General features: G+C 48.2%; 1 protein-coding gene across 1 annotated transcript in view; it reads left to right on the top strand.

The window, feature by feature from the left end:
- LOC144118345 (neprilysin-1-like) overlaps nucleotides 1–21,348 on the top strand; it is a 71,470-nt gene extending 50,122 nt beyond the window's left edge. The window contains exons 8-21 of the mRNA XM_077651296.1: nucleotides 2,946–3,128; nucleotides 3,860–3,946; nucleotides 5,468–5,592; nucleotides 6,960–7,182; nucleotides 8,082–8,180; nucleotides 8,353–8,430; nucleotides 9,134–9,237; nucleotides 12,296–12,406; nucleotides 13,128–13,195; nucleotides 15,144–15,274; nucleotides 15,820–15,885; nucleotides 17,491–17,586; nucleotides 19,049–19,125; nucleotides 20,068–21,348. Coding sequence (XP_077507422.1) covers nucleotides 2,946–3,128; nucleotides 3,860–3,946; nucleotides 5,468–5,592; nucleotides 6,960–7,182; nucleotides 8,082–8,180; nucleotides 8,353–8,430; nucleotides 9,134–9,237; nucleotides 12,296–12,406; nucleotides 13,128–13,195; nucleotides 15,144–15,274; nucleotides 15,820–15,885; nucleotides 17,491–17,586; nucleotides 19,049–19,125; nucleotides 20,068–20,167 — 1,548 coding nt within the window. The 3' untranslated portion in view covers nucleotides 20,168–21,348. The remainder of the gene's footprint in view (nucleotides 1–2,945; nucleotides 3,129–3,859; nucleotides 3,947–5,467; nucleotides 5,593–6,959; nucleotides 7,183–8,081; nucleotides 8,181–8,352; nucleotides 8,431–9,133; nucleotides 9,238–12,295; nucleotides 12,407–13,127; nucleotides 13,196–15,143; nucleotides 15,275–15,819; nucleotides 15,886–17,490; nucleotides 17,587–19,048; nucleotides 19,126–20,067) is intronic.
- Nucleotides 21,349–21,604: the final 256 nt, after the last annotated feature.

Raw genomic sequence — 21,604 nt, forward strand, 5'->3', positions numbered from 1 at the left:
TTTTGGGGGAAAGGAAATGGCACGTTAAAGATCCCCAGGTGGTCGAAATTATTAATCCGGAGCCCTCCACTACGGCACCTCTTTCTTCTTTCACTCCCTCCTTTATCTCTTCCCTTATGGCGCGGTTCAGGTGTCCGCTGCGAAACGGAAGATTGTGTTCTCGGCGTGTCCGTTCGTCCTGGCGTATGTCTGTACGCCTCCTTCTCAGCGACGAATGTGTTGTTTTTTCAACCGCCGTGTTACAGAAACCCGACTCCCGCGCTGACCGGGCGATGCTTTCACATTGCCATTCCGCCGCACCTTGGTGAGGTCGCCGTTTCAAGGGTAGCCGCTTGTAGCTTCTACCTTATTCGGATATCCAATACGACGCGAACTGGAGCTCAGTATACGGTCACGCGCGACGGCAACCCCCGTCGACGAGTGCTTGTTGCGAGGTCAGGGTTCCGATCCACTTCTAAGCTCACCAAGGTGCCCTTGGCATCAATGAGACGCACCGGCGCCTTCGAAGGCGCACAGCTCAGACATAACAGCACCTTCAGCTCAAGTTAACAGTGATACGGAGTTACGTGAGACTTGAGCCGTAATGCTGCTGATGGCGATGATTTATGATGACAACCATGGCCGCGTTTTCACTGCGGTGCACAACTTTCATCTAAGCGTGGTCCATTATCCAACGGCTGGACTACGTGCATGCGCGCTTCGCATACACGAGGATATTTAATGCAAGGCAAATACTTTATCATTAGAAGGGCCGCGCTGCTTTGGGTGTTACTCCGAGAGCTACTCAGAGGGCTACTCAGAGGGCTACCCCGAGAGGAGATGATACAAATACGAAGACGCTTGTAAACGCAGCTTCTGGGTGGCGCAGCGAGTAAAAAAAACAAAACGTGGCATTCCGTCCGTCACCACATCACAGCGCGGCTGCTCCATGCTCCCATGTATGCGTCACCACTGGCGGCACTTGGGACTTCCTAACCAGCACAAACCAACACAGACACAAGGGAGGACACGACAAAAATTTCCTCTCCCCCTTCCTTACATCTGTGCGTTTTTCTTCTTTTTTTTGCTCTAATTAGCATGCCTTAAATGTCGGCAATGTCGGCAAAACTAGCCCTATACTAAAGGTTTTACCACCGGCGGGCTCAGTCGAGGAGACCTAAAGGGGTGTGGATGGCACCGTTTCGGAACTGAACGGGAGACTCACGTAGCTTCCTAATCTCAGCGCCTCAGGCCTCTTCTTCTGCAGCAGCAGCAGCAACTCCTATAGAGCGTCTGACGGCTGGCGATGCATGTGCGCGCTCCGCCATCTCATCGAAGCCCACACACCTTAGCGGCCAAACGGTGGAAAAGGTGGGGGGGGGGGGGGGGGGGGGGCGTAATGTATTCATCTTCTTCGACTCTCAGGGACTCGCTCTCGCCTTTCACAGCCTAAAAGTTATCGCTTCATTTCTCTTGCCTCTTTTCTTTTAAACTGCCCCGCCTCCATTTTTCGCGCCGCCCTCGCAGTGGGAGAGTCCTCGCAGCGTGGGCTTATCGCGCGGTATACCTGTCAACCAGGCGCGAATTTACGCGCGCCGTCGCTCGCAGGTGAAGGGGGGGAAACGTCGGGGCCATTTACTTCCGTCTCAATGGCCGCATTACCCCTTCGCGACTGCTCCTCTTTCCCCACTGCCTCCCTGGCTCCCGAGCACGTTCGATATATACGGGCTCCTTAGTTTCTCCTCGGCTCCCTTCACGATTTCCCATCCCCTCTCCCCTCCCTCTCTGCCCGTGCGACCCAAGTCCGGCGCCCTTTTAATGCCTCGATCTCCACCTGTACGCTCGCGATATATGAGGCGGCTGCCTGCCAAGGCAATCTTTTCCGCGCCGATACGTCACAGACCCGCCTTTTTCCACTGCTTCAAGAAAAGCGTGTGAATATAGCATACACCCGCACACACTCGGTTGCCCCTGGCTTACAGCTGGAGAGGCAGGGTTGGATGCGTCTGCACTTCTGTGATTTCGTTATGTCACTGCTGTTTTGACGACCTGTTCTGCCAGCGTGTCGATTGTTTTACTTTTTCTGGCATACACACATTGCAGCCCCCCCCCCCCCCCCCCCCACCCCCTGGAATTTTATGAATACAGCCCCGTGTCGTCGTTGCCGTTTAGGAGCCATGCGTATGAGTGCTTCATTCCGTTGGCCTCTTTTTGCGTTTTCTTTCCAAATGAACGCCGAGACGGTTCCGTGGTTCTTAGGCAGTGATTTTCATTGCGACCGTAATTCGGTAGTAGTTGCATACGGCGCTCATTTTTGTTTTGCGTTATTCTCTTATGTTTTCACGCCCAAATTACTGGAAACCGCTATGAGTGGTCGTTATGCGGCATCGACCTTGCTGTGGTATTTCTCTGCTACTATCGTGACCTTTTTTTTTTTGTCGTGCTTTATCTGTTTTCGGCAAAAACAAACAAAAAAACAAACTGCCTGTCGTCTCGGTACCTCTTAAAGGTGTTTTAAGAGTCCGTAATTCAAAGGTCCTCGTGGAACTCCATTTATAAGAGAAACTGCCGGATATGAGGCTTAACGGCCAAAGGCGAAGTACAAGCAGCTCCGATATGAAAGGGGACATTCAGTTCAAAGATAACAAGTGGGACTTCTGGAGTTTGGAGCTTGAGGGTTCTCGCTTGGGCTAGAGGCTTCACTTCTGCAGACACCAGATTTCCGCGATGTGACAGTAGCACTGATTTCGCAGTAAGAGTGTGCTTACACCATACTTATAGAGTAATCATTTATTTTTCATTGATCTTTCATTTGGAGCTACCTCTACGCCTTGCATCAGCTACCTTTTGCCTCCTTACAAGCATGCACTGTGCTAGTGCAGTGTGGTGTGATATGCTGCGACTCTTTCATCCCACGTACCGGCATGCGTTGCTTACCCGTACACCTGTTATTATGTTGAGCACAGATCGACCAGCAGCTGGCGTTCGGGCTGCCCAGCCGCGAGTACTACCTGAAGGAGAGCAGTGAGAAGGACCGGCGCGCCTACCACCGGCTCATGGTCGAGGTGGCCCAGCTGCTGGGCGCGGAGCCGCACGAGGCCCACCCGCAGATGGAGCAGGTGCTCGCCCTCGAGACCAAGCTCGCAAACGTATGCACAATGCCTTCGAAAGCGTTCTCGTGGTCCATGCACACACGCGTCCAGACAGGGTGCCTCGCTGCGCCGCTCTTGGTCGCTGGCTTCGTTCCTCTTGCCTCCCACAGCGGCCTTTATGATCTTTTTCTTTCGAAATTCGTCTCAACCTGTTTCTTTTTTCCTCTCCCAGCGGTTCTCAAAGCTGAGCTTTATCTTTTGTACTTTGTTTCTTTCCCCTTCATTAAGTTTTCCCTGACAGTCACGCTGTAGCCGACCGGCGAGCACAATGAGCGCTACTCCGAGCAGCCATGCACGAACGAAATATTGTCAATTTTAGTTATTTTTTATTGTATACACCCAGGGGCGATTTGTTAAATGCCTTCATCAAGGCCCGTAAAAAATTAGGATTGATTACCAGGCTGGCGTATCGGTGGCACGCCGCGCACGTTTCCAGTAAGAAGCATTTATAGGTTTCCACAGGAAGACTACGCATTTTCAACTTGCTCTGCTGAAACAAAAACTGAAAAAAATGGACACATAAAAAGATTGCATCAGTATTGTCTTCTTTGTATCGTCTCTTCAACTTTTTCTCAAAAAAGGCTTTCTCGTCTTCAAAAGTGTGTAATGTGGGCCAAATGAACCAGTCCAGAGTTTTGTTGAACACGACGTCTTCGCAGTTCGCCCATAACTTCAAAGTGCGCGCGGTGATATATGTGCGTGTTTTCCTTTCTTCTTTTTTTTTCCAGATATCGGTACCCGAAGCTGATCGACACGACACGGGCTCCATTTACAACAAGATGACACTGCGACTTCTGTCCGAAATGGTGCCCGTGGTAAGACCCTGCATACAGTTTCGCATTTTATCCGCTCGCATTATGACTTGAGCCGCAAGTGTTGTATTGCCGTTGTATTGGAAGTGCGTTGGCACTCTTCTCATTAGTAAACACGGAAGCTAGGTACAGCGCTCGTCGTTTATAATAAGGGAGTAATTACAACACATTAGCAACCACTTAAGCGCAGCCATACTGCTCCTATACAGCTAACTCACTGTACAACTGTACGGAAATTCTATACAGCTTCTACATAAATTTCGTAGTCGAAAATTCGTCCTAGTCCGACGTTCGAACCCTGGGCCACCGCCTGTCCGGACAGTCGTTCTACCAACTTAGCTAACCAGGTCGGCTAGCAGATGGTAGGGCGAGAGAGAATTGATCAACAACTCGAAGTGGTAACGGTATTGGTCCAATATTTAGGGGAATCCGCCAATTTTGAGTAGATTTGTAACAAGGGAGTAATTACTCACGAGCATCCAGGACTTCTGTCTGAAGACACGACAAAGTCTTCGTTCTTCGTCTTTTTCGCGTTGTGGTTTCCGCCACTTGGATATGCACCAACCAGCCCAGACAAAAGTCCTTATTCAACGTATTTCTCCTACATTGGGGTCTTTTCTATGTTGTCGAGCTGAGCACGATCCAGCCATCACCATTGTTAACCTCATTGCCTTAATCATCTGTCAGTCGAGAGTTCAGCGCCCTTCCTGTCTTGTGCGTTCCTTCTTGTCTTCGCTCTTTTCACGCTGTGGTTTCTTTCATTTACTCTCGTTCCCCTTCCCACGGGTAGGGTAGCATACTGGGGGACACGAAAGAGCAGCACACGCCAAAATAGCATGCGTCAAAACAGCGCACAGAAAACAGCACAGCGACAAAAAAAGTACAGTGACAAAACAGACAGCAGAGTGACAAAATAACACAGGGAAAAAACGACACAGCGACAAAATGGCTCCGGGAAAAAACAGCACGCGTCAAAACAGCACGCCGGACAAAATGGCACAGCGACAAAACAGCACAGCGCCGCATACTGGGCATCGTCAAGTTAACCTTCCTGCCTTTCCGTTAATTTCTCTCTCTCTCTCTCTCTCTCTCTCTCTCTCTCTCACACACACACACACACACACACACACACACACACACACACACACACACACACACACACACACACACACACACACACACACACACACACACACACACACACACACACACACACACACACACACACACACACACACACACACACACACACACACACACACACACACACACACACACACACACACACACACACACACTCTCTCTCTCTCTCTCTCTCTCTCTCTCTCATTTATTCCTCAATTTAACTAAAAAAAAAAGAAAAAGGTCCCGAATGGAATATCATTGAATTACAGCGATTAAGCAGCGCCGCACAAACAGAAGGGAAAAACACATCATTGTATTCACGGTGTGCTCTTCGTTTTGCTATTTTCTCCCTTCAACATGCCCGATCTGATCCGTTGGACGACACATACGGGTGCGCAGTTCAACTGGACCGAGTACCTGGCGGTGTTCCTGCCCGTGGAAGTGACGCCAGACGAGCCGCTGGTCGTCTACTCGGTGCCCTACCTGCAGCAAGTCGGCAAGATACTCACCGACACCGACAAAAGGCGAGGCAGGCTTTCAAAGCACACGTATGCACGCCGGACTGCACGCTTGCTTAGAACTGTTCCCAGATGCTTCGAAGGTGTCGTCAAAATTTGGACCTTAAATACACACAAATTTTAGACAAGCGCATTTTTCAGCGGGAAATAGTTTATGAACGGTATTTTTCGTACACCGTAAGATTTCAGAGTAACAATCAATATATGCTCAGATATCCTCTCTGCAGAGTTGCATTTTTTTGCTATTAACGTTTTCGCTATCGTCAAAAACCTTGCCCATTGGTTTTCTACGGCACCTTTAACTTGTCTATGCGAGACATGGATAAAATTAAAACGTAAGATTTTGCGACGCATCGGGAAAATGGACCATTACCTTCAATATCTTCATAACAATACCTTGCAATTGATGTGCAAGATTCCCAGACTTAAAAATCTCGCTTATATCAGGCACGAAAGGCATAGGGAGTGGGCATGATTCACCGTATGCCACACGATGTCGCTGTCTTGTCAATCAAAGCTGCCATGTGCACGGGTTAGTGGTAGTAACGCATTACGTATGTATCGGAAATATTATCGTTGCTAAGGATGCATTCGGGAAACCTTGCAAGCTTTGAATATATCATGAGTCGAAACTACTGCGCAAGCAGGCGGCATTTCCTGAAACTTTCCACTAAACAGGAAATGAAAGCCTATTTGTGAGGTGGTACCGCTTTACACTTGGTTCAGAGGCGATACGAAAGGAAGCTGCGGGTGCTGTGGCTATGCTGCTCAAAGCATATAGACAGCAGTGCTCCCTGCAGGGGGTCCACATGCCTTTACTTCACTCTGAACACTGCACATACTAAGTTTCACTAAACTACGTTTAAGGGACTATGCATAATTTTGTTAACCAACAAACGAACTAACGAAGATGCTAGAGTGGTTTGTGATTGACGAACACTGAGTCTGTCGTTACACTTGCTTTGGTAATCGCCTAGAGCACACGCACCGCTCAGCCTCGAACCGTACTCCCGTGGGGAGCTACTGGAGTAAAAATTGGCAGTGGCTTAGCTCGGCTATGCCAGGATATACGTAGCGAAAGCTAAGGCATAGCTTGGTTAGCCTACGTTGATCTTGATTGCAAGTCCAGGTTAGTCCAGATGGCGAAGAAGTGGCGCCGTGGCTGATCACGTGGTTCGTCACGTGGCCAGTCACGTGGTTGGTCACGTGACCACGGTGGGAATGCGAGCACGGCGAAACTGCGAGTTCGTGGCCAATGTAGCTTTCGCTACAAAATAACTCCCTTAGGAGTCTTATTACGCGGAGACTAAAAGAACTTCCGTAGGGAGTAGTCTGGGGCAAAACAGAGTGAAGTGGGGACGTATGCTGCGCAGGACGCTGCACAACTTCGCCGTGTGGCGCCTGGTGAACTACCTGCTGTCGTACCTGGACGGCGAGTACGCGCACAAGCGCAACGCCTTCCGCAAGGTGATGCTGGGCGTGTCGGCCGACAAGGTGCGCTGGAACCACTGCGTCGAGCTGGCCAACAAGAAGATGGGCATGGCCGTCGGAGCGCTCTTCATACGCGACAACTTCGACCCGCACAGCAAGGAGACCGTACGCACAAACCCCCCTTTGCCTTTCTCTCTTGTTCACAAAAAAATTTCTGTGGCCGTCATTTTGTGGCAGGAATTGACAAGTGTTCGGTGAACCGGGGCCTCTTGGCCAAGCTAAGGGTCGTGTAACACCACATAGACATGGAATTGGTTCCCAGAAACAGATATGTTACTTTCGGGAAATTTGTGAGGTAAAATTTGGCGAAAAAGGAACTTTTATAAAGTTTCAATGAATTTTAAGACGTGAAATTGTCTTACTTTCTCTAAATTGGCGGAGTTTTCTAGCTTCTGCGAGGAAAAAAACTGCCTGAGATGGAGAATTTTCGCCAAGTTGAGGAAATTTTTTATTACGGCTTTGATTATCCCTGCTCAGAAAAGAATCCATTTAGAATACATGAGAACCACGGTAGCTAATTTGTTCTTGAAATGAATTAGGAATGCATCAGAACAGTCACCCCAAAATCATTACACAGCAAAATGAGCGTATAGAGAAGATAAATTAAATTTTGATATTCACTGGTTAGGTTTTTTCTTGAAGGCGACTTTCGTGCCTGGGGTCGTTTTTCTAACACCTTGATACAGGTCTGGTCGGTCGCCGTGTTTGGCCAGCTCAGGTGTGCCAGACAATCACAGCCTGCCTTGGTCATGACAAGCTTTGTGCATTCGACATGTGCGAGATTCGTTAAAGGTTATTGTATCTGAAGGTACCCTCCGTTTAACAACGTTTACCCGGTGCATTTAACATAGCCTGCTATGTTACTTTCGGAGGTTCCAGGTTTAGTTGCTGCTACTACGATTGCATTGAATAAATCGGCTCTTCCGAAGACTTCACTAAATTCCCAGTTCGTTTAGTGCAGTTAGAAAAAAGTCATGCCACTGCTGAGTCTTTCTGTTCTGCAGGCACTGGAGATGATCCACAACATCCGTGAGGCCTTCAACGAGCTACTCAAAGAGAACGACTGGATGGACACCGAGACCCGCAAAGTGGCCGAAGAGAAGGTGCGTCCCATGCCTCTGACCAGCGCTTTGCAACCTGAGGTTATCGATTTCCGAACAGAGCAGTTTACTTGTATTCCAACGACGAAAAACGAAGCACCTCGCGCGTACTTTTCAAGGCTTGCATTGCAGCGTGATGACTAAAGGATCTGCGCCTTTGTTCCTGTCTGCCCAGGCCAACGCCATGAATGAGAGGATCGGCTATCCGGAGCTTCTCACCAATCCGTACGAGCTGTCCAAGGAGTACGACTCGGTAAGCCGCCTCTATCAGCGAATGTCAGTCGCTTCCTAGGCAGCCCGAGGAGACAGAGAGCGTTATGGATTAGAATAACCGAGCTTAGTGTTTTATGAAGTCGAAGAGGAATGTATTTACGACTCCCGTTTCGAGGTGTGAGACGGGTGCTTGTTACGAGTAATTGGTGGCGAGTGTTGGAAACATTGCAAGCATGTTGCGCATGTTATCCTATGATATCTGAGGATCTAGAAAAGGAATTTTGTGTCCCATTACAAAAAAAAAATGGGGAGCATGGCAGAAGATCCTGCTTCTTTGGATTGATATAGAGACTATATGACACACGAAGTGAAGAATTGACGATGCAATGCAGACACTTCAAGGATACGATCGCAGGGGTAGAGGGGTTAGGTTTATAGAAGACAAGGCACAAGAGGGTGAGAAATGTTGATCATAGCCACGTAACATGAACCTGGCTAATTTTCTTTGAATGCTCTTCAATCCATCTGAAACCTTATATGAAAGCTTGCTATCTTATCGTGCCTTACCGTTTCTCGTCTTTGTGTTTTGTTATTGCAGTCTTAATTTTTTCCTCCTTTATACCGCGGTCACAGTTTGGTCGCGCAGTCTTTTCGCATGGTCTCGCTTCGCTCGGCACCATTGGATCGACCAAGCGCTTTCAGCTGCCAGTGATCGATGACGTCATCTCTGCGCTCTCTCACAGCTGGTGGTGCACGAGGACCTGTACCTGGACAACGTGTTCAACATCCTGCAGTTCGAGGCCACCCGCAATCAGCTCAAGCTACGGCAACCTGTCAACAAGGAGAAGTGAGTTGTGCGTAGCGATGTCTCAAGCTGCGATTGCAGCCACGCGCACATCACAGGCACCTAGTCTACAAGCTGAACTCCAACTGCTCGTCTCCTAGGCTCTCGCTGTTGAGCCTAATGTGCTTTCAAAGCCAACGCCCCATTAAAAAAAACGTATAAAATACCTGATTCCATACAAAACGCGGCTTTTGGGCAATCGTATAAGTTAAAAATCAACAGTTCAAAAAATGCAAACAAATAATAGCACTGCGATTGCATCCTAAATTGATTAGATAAGAAAATAATTTTTAAGGAAGCTTAAAATTTCTGGAAAGCTTTAATTTTATTGGCACTGCATTGCAGGCCTTCATTCCAACGGATTCAATTAATATTTCACCGTATATATTGTTATGGCTCGGAAGGTTTTCATTGGCCCGTCACCGTATATACTTTATGCTCTTTAATGAGCATAATTTTGGTCGCAGTGAATAATCTACAGCCCCCCCCCCCCCCCCCCCCATTTGTCGATGGGAGGTGTAAGCATAAAATTCTTTGCGGAAGGAAATGTGTTGCCAATTCTAAGACAACTCATAGATGATGGCAGCTGTACTAGGGTAGGGGCCAGGTCCCCTGGCTGCTGGACATGCCACCACATTCGCTCACTTCCGTTCATTAAGCTTGGCAGCACGCTCTGTCTTCCTGGCAGCCTTCGCGGCTTAAAGAGCCGCCGCGCTCAGCCGCTTCACTTTTTTTAGTGCTGGGCAGCGCGATAGGGGTCACCCGCTGCTTTCGCTGATTGATCCGACGTAGCACTCGTCCACTGTTCGTGAGCCTCAGAGACACGTTCGGCCGCCTTGGACACCTTCTCAGCTTTGTGTGCGAGCCTTCCTGTCTTTTGGCTCAACCGGCTCCTCTCCACAGACCCGGTGGCAGCACTAATAGCACCGAGCATTTGGCAGCACAGAAAGAACGAATCAAGTCACGAGCAGGTGTTGCGGGCATTACCGAGTGGTGGTCAGAGTCGCCGCTAAACGAAGCTTATATCCTCCGGTTCCGGTGCTGGTTCGAATCCCGCTCGGAAAAGTTTTCTTCTGCTAGATAATGTTCGGGCGGAAAACTTTGCAATGTTTCGGAAAGGTTCGGCCTCAGATTCGGCTTCAAGTTATGGGCGACGTTCGCCTGAATTTTGCTGAGAGTAGGAGCTGAAAGCATTTCGCGCTCAAATCATAAAATATACAATTTTGGAAAGCGAGCTTTTTTGCAGAGCAGTAGGTAGTGTGAAGAAGCGCACTAGCAGGCTTTCAGGAAGACGAATGTGCATTAGCACACGCAATTTGCTTCTGTTTTCTTCCCAGCGCAAGGCAACCAACCGGAAAACCCTGTGCTTAACTTCTGTGCCTTCCCTATTCCTTTTTCTTTCTCTTCTGACGCAACTTTGCCAGCACTTTTTATTAATCTCTTATGCGCTACCTGCAGGAAAGAACAACCTGTCGAATTTAATAAATTGTCATTTTATGTACTTGTTGAGACACCAATAAGTCTTAGGATTTTGTCTTTGTTTATTATGCTGCGATGTAACTTAACTATCTTATTCATCGCACAGTTATTGAAATCACTTGTCTTTAGGCAACGGCGACACAGTGAGCATTAATCTGAACAATTTTTTGCAAAGAAGCTTCTCGAGACAAGACGTCGAAAAATTTTGCGCCATCCTAAAATTGCTTGCCTATCCACCTACATCTTGAAAAAACGAAGCAGCACGAAAAAACGGGGACGAAAAAGACACACATACGACAGGACGAATGCTGCACTTCCAACTGATTTTTATTGAGAATACCAAAGCTTAAGTACAGCGCTACTATCGCCTCGTGGCAATCAACCGCAATGATTCAAAAACGCCATTTCATTATCAAGAAGAGACAAGGAAGCGGTGCTGACACACTGACCACCTGCTTTTCTGAAGTGATATGCTTCAATAATTTCTCTTTCCATCCGATCTCTTCCACGCCCAAGAATTTTAGCTTTCCGAAATATGGGTTTACACTTACAATCCGCTTCCTGGTCTCTTCTTGATAATGAAATGGCGTTTTTGAATCATTGCGATTGATTGCCACGAGGCGATATTAGCGCTGTAGTTAAGCTTTGGTATTCTCAATAAAAATCAGTTGGAAGTGCAGCCTACGTCCTGTCGTATGTGTGTCTTTTTCGTCCCCGTTTTTTCGTGCTGCTTCGTTTTCTCAAGATGGATCACTACCAACTGGCCCAAACTTCGGTGCTTTTGCATAGTATCCACCTACAGCGCGCACGCTGCTGGTCATAAGTCTTCATGTCAAGTGGCTGTAGGATCAGCTGCGTAGCGCTGCACTTAAGATAACCTTTAGATCCGGGCCCCGGGTGCGCTGAGGAGTACTTAAGCACATACCACAACACGTGAGCCAGCTTCGTCACGGGACGTTATGCTTCATATGTGACACCGCTGGAATTGTTTTAGCAGCCAGCTAAGCTTATAGGTTGTTGTAGTTTACCTCAGTAAGCAACAACAACCTGGCACGCACTCTTCCTTCACGTTTTCCGCTCTTCAGCACTACAGCTTTAGCATTCCATAGGCACCGCAAAACTTTTTATCAAGCCTCTCTGCGAGGTCTTGATACCTAACCCACTGCCGCCTCTGTCCAAGATGAGGACAAGTACGCCTTGGGCCGAGAAATGGCGTCGGTCAACCACAGAACAATGAATGTGTTCACCACGAACGGGCGAGCTGGCTTCGAGACTAATTCACAGCACTCCGGAATGCTCTAAACCAACTTAAACGGGAAAAAAATATCGGTTGCCCTTAAAGCAGATGCTGTTTTTGTTATGACTCCGTGCGCGGTGCATTAGGGCACAATAGGCAAGGGGACCCTTTTTAGTAAAGGGTAACGGTAACGTACTCTCGTTTTTTTTAAACGTGTCACGAAAAGCGTGAAGCGCGAAGCCTACTTTTCCCGCGTGGTAATGTGTGCCGTAGTGATTCGTTCTCCGACTACGGTGCATTCCAGGCACGCGTAGTAAGACTGGGCTTCCCTTTCTGCGCGTGCAGATGGACGACCGAGCCTGCAGTGGTGAACGCCTTTTACAATCCGAACAAGAACGACATCGTATTCCCCGCCGGCATTCTGCAGCCGCTCTTCTACAGCCACCACTTTCCGAAGTGAGCCGTCTGTCTTCTTTTCTTTGCCAGCGAGCACTCCGTAACGTCGGCAAGTACAGGGGACAAGTGTAGGGCTGGAAAGACGCGGCAAGGGATAAATGGGCGCTGTCGCTGCGTTTCACTGATATGAGCGTAAAACACTTTTACAGAGTCAACAATCCCCAGACTTTGGCTTACACTTCGCAAAGCCGAAAATCCGCACAGGCGCTAGACCAGGGGCACAATGAGGCACGATTTAGCGAGAAGTTTGGAGTGAGCACCATTGCGATGATTCTTACGAATGCTGTTTGCGAACAAACAACATTTCCTTTAATGCACGCGACGAGTGGAAGTGAAAATAATCATCACTTCAAAGTAGTTGGGCGGGCTTCATGGTCTCCGCTGCTATGGAAGTATGGTTTTATAGGTAAGATGTTAAGAAAATTGCTTCGCGTAGTTCACGGTCATTTACTGTTGTCCATAGTAGCACGTACGTTTTGTTAGTTTTGCTATAAAGCTGTTTTTTCTCTTGTTTCAATTTCTAAGTCACGCTCTGCTGTGAACTGCACGGGGGTCAGCGGCTTCATCGGACCTTACCGCCTTTTGCCACAATTTCCTCTTTCTTTGAACGCAGAAAGCAACCTGAGCTTCAACTTCGAATTCCAGCAGCGGTGGAAGAGTTCTTGATTTCTCTTTAATTTTTTTCTTGTTCTTTTTTTTTCCTTCTTCATGTGTGCCGCAGGTCCCTCAACTACGGAGGCATAGGAGTCGTCATAGGGCACGAAATCACCCACGGCTTTGACGATAAAGGTAAGACATGCCGCCATACCTACACGTTCTGCTAATGGTTTTGTCTATAGCTGCTGGAATATTTAGGCGGAATTCTTGCGTCCCGTTCCGGTCCGCGCCGTTCACCACTGCGCCGGGCCGACTCGCACAAGGCCCCTGTTTTTGAGGAATTAAATACGCTGTACCAAGCAGAATTCGTTAAACGCTAACAACTCGGAGAAGCAAAATTTTGATTTAGGCCCTCATGTTGAAATTTTTGTAATTAATTGTTTGAAATTCCTAAATTTGAAAATGGTGAATTTTTGCTTTTTGCATCTCGGCAGTTTCCCCGCCGCGGTGGCTCAGTGGTTAGGGCGCTCGACTACTGATCCGGAGTTCCCGGGTTCGAACCCGACCGCGGCGGCTGCGTTTTTATGGAGGAAAAACGCTAAGGCGCCCGTGTGCTGTGCGATGTCAGCGCACGTTAAAGATCCCCAGGTGATCGAAATTATTCCGGAGCCCTCCACTACGGCACCTAATTCTTCCTTTCCTCTTTCACTCCCTCCTTTATCCCTTCCCTTACGGCGCGGTTCAGGTGTCCACCGAATATATGAGACAGATATTGAGCCATTTCCTTTCCCCCCAAAACCAATTATTATTATTATTGTTATTATTACTCGGCAGTTAAGTAACAGAAGATATAAAATCTGCAAGGTACGGCTGTTAGACCGTTTAAACAGGCAACATCAGCGTCCTAAATCTGCACGCATGTAATACAAATATAGGTGTGTGCTCTAGTGTGAAGAAAACTTAACGAAGACCTTTATACAGTCGGAACAGTTTCACTTACTACGTAGTTTAAAAACTCAAATATATCTGCGTTAAGCTCTCTAGCACTCGTAGTTAGCATAGGTTCCCAAATAAAAATGCGCACGAAGTTCACAATGAATAAATAAGGCGCAGCATGAAGCGAAGAGGGTGACTTTGCAGTAAGCCACTTATTTTTCGCGAGCTCAGTATTTGGGGATTCACCTAAACTCCAAGTTTAAGAATATTTCATGGGCACTAAATTTCGCGAAGTAGACATGGCAGCACGCCTGGTTCTGGCGTCTTACCTGAAGTTCGCCACTCTCGCGCAACCCGTGCTGGCAAAAAATTCACGGGGACACCACATTACCTTATGCGTTGGCAGTGCGACATCAGAAGCTGTTGATCTCTTTACCGGAAGTTACGTCGCCTCCATCCAGCCAATGGTATTATCCGCTCTGGTGACGTTACATTTTATCCAGCCAATGGGAATTACCCGGTCTGGGGACGTCATTTCTCACCAACCAATGGGCGAATGACACATTTTTTTTCGCGATAAGGCTTTTAATTCTATCGCATCAAAACTTGGTAGTAGACATAAACAAAACACACTGAGTGCTGTTGTGCCCCAAGGAGTACGTTTTGGGAAATACTTAACTAGAACGCGGACCGTGTTCCGCAGCCTTAGCTAGAACGTAAACATGCCTTCCAAAGCTACACGGCGACTCCGGTGCTCGTCGCTGGGAACAAGGTATTTCACGAAGAGGAGAGAGTCTACGCAAAGAACCAAAAGAACCGAAGGCGAACGAACTCTGCCGACGGGTTAGGAATTCCTTATTTCCCTTTGAACACTTCCCTTTCACGGGAATGGAGAGATGGGGGTAGAATAGAGATGTCTCCGCACTTTCCAGTTCAAGTTGCAGCTAGGAGCAATGCACTGATCCCGGAGGTTTTTCGCCGAATAGTAACGAGATGTTTTGTCGAAATGGGACCTATTTTTCACCACCTTCACGCGATTCGCGAAAAATGCAAGAGATTAAGTGGTTACAGTACCCACAAAGAAATGCAAGGATATTGGCCAGAGGTATGATACTCTGGTTCACTTCCCTAGTGTGTGCAAGCACACTGCTACCCGATGTCTGCACCTTACTAAGTGTTCGCACGCCTGCACCACTTGGTTCAGGCCGACAGTTCGACAAGGACGGCAACCTGCAGCCCTGGTGGAACAACAAGACGGTGCAGACATTTCGCGAGAGGGCCCAATGCATGGTCGACCAGTATTCCAGCTACGTCCTCGAAGACGTCAACCTGAACGTGAGTGCACCCACTGTATAATGCACTTCACGTTCGCAGCTATAGTAAACGAATCTGATGTACACAGGACCTGTGGAGCCTGCGCCTTAAACACTGGAAAACTATAATGTTGACTAACTCTAAAGTCGACAGAAAAGGCCTAGGAGGTGTGTATTCTCGATAACCAAATGTACTGTAGAGCTTCTTCGAGGCCCAGTCGCCTGGTCACGTTGCTATACCAGCGAATGGATTGCGTACGTCCTCTCAGGCTTTCAGGCATTTCATGGTGTGATTAGCTTGCATGACAACGCCGAAATAATTTTTTATTTAGCACACCCGCGTCCCGTAAACTTTTGCTGGTGACTGTACACGCTCGAACGCCAAGCGAATGGCCCCATTACTGAAGCCAGGACAATCTTATTTTCTCACTTTAATCAGCACTCTTACACTTAGATCACGAATTGAGCACAGGATTAGCAGGAGTAGAAAGATAATCCAGCCACCACACTGAGCAAAGGATATGACACCAAAATATGCAATAACAATGACCTGTCACTGAATCGCAGATCAACGGCAAGATGACACAGGGTGAGAACATCGCGGACAATGGAGGACTCAAGCAGGCGTACAGGGTGGGTGACCTCACTTTTTTGTTTCTTTTGCTTTACAACGATAGCTATTAAGGTCATGGTTCCCGGTTCCATGGCTTCGACTTCCGCGTAGCACGGAGCCACACCGATTTCTCAGCACGCAGTGGCGTCACGCATGACGTCACCACAATGAGCCACGATAGTAGATCCGCATGCACTGACGTCACGCATTATGTATATGCAACGCGCAATGGCAACGCACCACGTTGAGTGTTCCGAAAACAGGGAAAACAGTGACGTTGCGCGCGATGTTCCAAAGAAGAACGCAAATACTAACGAATAAACGACACTATAGTCATCCTTGCAAACAACTGTAGCTGGATCTCACGTTACACAGTGGTAACCGTCCTGTCAGTTTTCTGTCTCATCTTTGAATCGCCTGACTTCACCTTCAATTTTGGATGAAATCCAACTAGGGAATATTCCGAGCAAAGAAGAGTGCATAGAAGCTCACGGCGTAGGGGGCTAAGTGCCCTTGAACTGGAGGAAGGCAAGAAAAGAAAAAAAACATAAAAAGTAGGTGCAAGACATAATGATTTGCCAAATGAACATCTACTAAGGTTTCTGGAGGAAACCAATGCCACAAAGATAAGAAAAGAGAAAGTTCAAGGTACTATCGGCAAGAAATGAAATGCGAACAAGACAAGCGGGCCACGAACAGCAAAATGAGATGCTGTTAGCCAGGAGAAGCCCAACACTAGCGGAGGGTAATTTCACTTCGAAAGCGCGAAGACTATTCTTCAGAAGTGATTATTACCTTCGTTTTTATTTCCTCTCCAGGAGCTAATATGTCGGTGTTTTTGTGTTGCCACCTCAGTTTTCTTGTTCGCGTTTCGTTCGTTGCTGGTAGTACGTCGCCTCTTCGAAGCGCAGGGTAAGGCACCCAAGATACTTTCAGTGCGAGTGTGCGGTGGCACAGTGGTTAGGGCTCTCGGCACCTGAGCCCGAGGACACGGGATCAATCCCCTTCACGGCGGCCGAAAGAAACGCCCGTGTGCTGTGCGATGTCAGTGCACGTTAAAGATCCCCAAGTGGTCGAAATTATTCCAGAGCACTCCACTAAGTGTCCTCTTTCTCTCTTTTCCTTTTATCTCTTTACCTCAGAGCGCGGTTGAGGTGTCCACAAAAAAGTGAGACTGAGGTCCGGTGACCTCGGAGCGGATAATAGTATCTGAGCGACAGCTGTTAATACCGCATTTACCTTTTCAGCGCCGTCGTTGTCAGCGTTCTAACGCACCAGCAGCGTCGCGTCAGGCTGATTGCTCAAAACGAAATGACGCCACGCATGAAGTCGTGACAACGCGCCAAGCCGATAGGTCAGAATGGAATGACGTCATACATGATGTTATAACAACGCGCTGCGCTGACTGGTCACTCAAAAGCAGCAAAAAGCGCTACTCAGAGACACTCCGACTGGCATCGGCGTTTCGCACCAGACCAGCCGTCACTGAAATTCGCCTATCCCAAGTGCCATTTTTTTTTCTAATCAATGATGGAACCCTGGGAACCAGTGCAAAATAGCCTTGCACCACTAGTCAACACCATCGAGTGTGTAGTGCATTCGTCGCACTTTTCCTCCATCTCCAGGCGTACAAGAAGTGGGTCAAGCACCACGGCGAAGAGCCCCTGCTGCCGGGCATCAACCTGACGCACGACCAGCTCTTCTTCCTCAACTACGCTCAGGTACATACTGCGCTCTGGCGGTATAAAATCAGCCGGAGCAGACTGTTAGCTACATTCTCAGAAGAGAAAAGAATGCGAAAAGTAGCAGAAAACTGCTTATAGCATGAGAGTGAAGAAAGACGTGCGCGTAAACAGCACTGTAGTCTACCCACTTCCCATGATATATGGTTTATGTCAGTTTATGCTGCCGACAGCCCTGCCTGTGAAAGCTGTGGTTGTGAGGAGACTATCGCTAATCTTCTCTATGAGTGCCCTGCATTTGCGAGTGCAAGACATACACTGTGTTGTGCCCTGGACCGCCTCGATCCTCGCCCATTAACAGAGCAAAAGATCCTCAATCCGTGGCCACAGCAGTCGACTGCCCTGAAGGCATACAAGGCACTCTTTGCCTACTTGAGAGCGACTGGATTGAGTGACAAATTGTGACAGCGTTGTGCGTGTGTTATGCCTTTTCCCCCCTTCTCTCTTCCTCCTTTTAGTCCCCTAATTCCTCTTCCCCAGTGCAGGGTAGCCAACCGGAACCCCCTTTCTGGTTAACATCCCTGCCTTTCCCTCCTCCTCTTTATTTATCTATCTATCTATCTATCTATGCTGCCTGTACATATGCGTGCCCCGCAGCCTTGGCGGCGTTGCGGAACAACGTGCTGACAAGGTGCATACAACAAAAAACATCCGTCCACCACTGGCGTGGTCAGCGCATGGTTGTCTGTTAAGCTTCGCTCCTTGCTGATCACTCGAAATCAAATTCTACACGCTCAGCATGAGAAGAGACCACTGGGATATCGCGACAGGGTGCTCTACCTCCGCCGTACGCTAAAGTCAACGGAAAGACTTTAGTCAATCGCCTTCTGCTGCTTCGCCCGACAAAGAGCGAAGCATTATGTTTCGGGCCGTCTTTACCGCAGTATTTTTTAATGCATTAGAACTCCCATTATTGTAGAGAGTGTCCCGCGTTGAATTGTGAAGCCTTGGTGGAGAAGAAAAATATCCCTCTCCGCTTGCAGGGCAGAGGAGGGGTAGAGAGGGAAGACGGAGAGAGTGTGGGATGTGGTGGGAGAGAGTGTGGTCGCCAATCAGAATCGATGAGTTTGGAATTTGAGAGGGGATACGACTTGTTACACTGTGATTGCTGGATTGGATCCCATTACTTACAACCTTTAGGGGAGAACACTAATGCTAACGCGTACTTTGCAGCATGGATCTGATTGATCGTCTGCAATTTCTTTTCTTTTTCGCTACAATGTATAAGAAAACTTACACGTGTGCTTTCATGTTCACTGCTGCATGCAAGCTTTTTTCTTTACTGTATTTTTTCTTTCGCGTTTAGGTTTCAACGTGATCGCGTTTGGTCTTTGTTAGTGTCTCTGTACAGTTCCTTTCACTTCGTCCATTCGCCATCTTAGCTGCATGTCAACTACGTAGAACAAGTGCCTTCCTCATGCCTGTCCTCCTTCCTTCGCAGATATGGTGCGGCTCGATGAGACCAGAGGAAGCACTGAACAAGATCAGGACGTCAGTTCACAGCCCGGGAACTATCAGGTTGAACCAGCGTTCTCACAACGCGCATAGGTCACTCCGAACAGCAACAAAACACTTCTCTACCCCCCCCCCCCCCCAATGTTTTTTTTAAGCTACTTATTTCATCTTCCCCAGTATAAAGTGCACTGAACTGCTCTCTAATGAAACTCACATGCGCGCGTTTTATTTAGAAACGAGAAATGGCTGACTCATTCCTGCTTCATTTTGTGCAGTGCAAAGAGAACAGGGCGAAAGATATCTTGCGTCTTCCGTCTAAACTATCAGTAAAAAGATCCCACTGATTGTTTTGCAACCTTAACTTCGGCTTAAACTCGGATTAAGTGATTGTAAATGCGTTGGATTCAGCGTGGACTCTGTTAAGCTTTCTCTCCTCACGCTCTTACTGAGCTCATCACTTGCGCATCTTCACTCCTTCCTACTTCAGTGCTCACTCACACATCGCAGAGTTTCTATTCACAGTTCTTACTCTCTCTCTCTCTCTAACATGGTACGACTTGACTGTGATATCATCGCCAACTCGTTGCTCGACTGGCGGGAAGTCAAAAGCACGCTTCTCCATGAAGCATCATGTTTGATGGCGTTGGGTTAACGTCTTATTACATATACAAACCTTAGGGAAAAAGCACGACTCGTCCCATGCGTTAAGCGATCACGTCAGTGCAGTGACTTTCGGTCTGCCTGTGTGGCAGGATTCGCAGTCTAAAGAATGCAGACAGTTAAAAGCAATTGAAAATTTAATTAAATTTCTTGTTTTACTACGTTTCAAGCAACTGGCTGTTCTCGCTCCTGGTTGGCACACATGGTTTCGCACTTATCTGGAAAAAAAGAAACAGAAACCTTGGCTCCTGGGCCGTAAACCTTCTGGTAGTGTATTATAAGGGCTTAGGAACATTTCGGGATTTTTCATTTGTCCCTCTGTCTCTTCTGCCCCGGTTTTCTCAGGGTGCTGGGCCCGCTTTCCAACTCCTACGACTTCTCGCGAGCCTACAACTGCCCCAACATGAGCCGCATGAACCCTGCCAAGAAGTGCTCCGTCTGGTGAGAGGTCAGCAGAGTGCTGCGAGCGGGCCGCTACTCAGGACGACGGTGCGCAACTCTGCTGCGCAGCATCCGCAGCGCCACCACAGACGGAGTTGTGGACAGCACTCACCGGCCGACGTTGGCGCTGACAACGGGCCAGTGCGTCGTAAGACGAAGCGAGTGCCAAGCTTTAGTGACGGAGTGTGCCGACACGGCTGCAGTGACTTCCGCAAGACGATCAACCAGTGCCAAAGTACGAAACTAGCGTAGCGGGCGTCTCGTGCCGTCTGTGCATACCTAAAGGTCAACCCCAACGTCGAATCAACGAGAACTCTGGCTGTGCTTATCAAACTTTGTGGAGGGTTGCGACAAGCACTGGCTGTGCGCAGCCGATGCAGTGGTGTCGTCGGCCATCGTACGCTTCCGCCATTTTGCTGCTCAGGGCGGCGGCGTCACGTCCTAAAAAAAAAAAAAGGAGCTAACGCGTTGAGACGCATTTTTGTTTACGTACCTCATAACCCTGTTTGACGTGAGCTCCTTCGCGAGCGTGAAAACTGCTGGCGACGTTGTTGTTAAGAAGCAACAAAAAAAAGTTTTTACTGATGCGCCTTTCGAAGCATATTAAATGTGTGGTAACAAGAATGTAGTCAGAGCAGTGCTCTTCTGACTGCTCCAAGGCGTCGCCCTTTGACCTGTTTCGCTATTTCCCTTTTCCTCTCTCTGCTTGTATGCCTTCGCTGCCGAACGCGAACATGTGTGTAATCGTCCTGCCAGCACAGCGGTCGTGTGGAACGACTGTCTGGGACGAGCTGTTTTTCATTCAATAAAGACTCTTTGTCTGAAGAACATTTAAGCCTTGGACTGTAGAAGAACTGTAGAACCCTTCACATTGTGAAAGGGAGAAGCGCTACTCGGCTGCCTCACTTGACCGTGCACTGTAGAAATGTAGCTAATTTCGCTACAGAGGGCTTTGCGAGACTGCGTAGTTCGCGCGAGCGTAGGTCCACAGTGCGCATGCGTAGAAAGGTATACCGCAGGCTGCGCGCAGTTGTAATGAACGCAGAGAATACATGCTCTTACACCGGAAAGTTTGATTAGCCGAAAATTAAACACGCAAGTTACTTTCTCAACACGGCATGTTTAGCGGACTACAGAAATACGTCGTATAGGTTGTGTATTTCTTATCTTGAGAAGCATCGAATGACATCGCCACCGCCACCATCATCATAATAAGCTGTATAACATTTGTATACTTCTTTTGCACACCTCTAGTGTACGCACAAACAAGCGGGAAAATGAAAGTAGCTTAATTAAAACAGAAACGCATATAAAATCGATTTTGTGCTAATCGTGGACGTACAGCCTTTATCAAAAGTCTGTATAGCCCAGGGCTATTTGCTTCTAAGTGGTGTTGAGCTGCTGTCGCAGCACCCGCGGGAGTCTTAACCCTCGGAGCGAG

This window comes from Amblyomma americanum, chromosome 2 (assembly GCF_052857255.1).
Source record: "Amblyomma americanum isolate KBUSLIRL-KWMA chromosome 2, ASM5285725v1, whole genome shotgun sequence".
Taxonomy (NCBI): domain Eukaryota; kingdom Metazoa; phylum Arthropoda; class Arachnida; order Ixodida; family Ixodidae; genus Amblyomma; species Amblyomma americanum.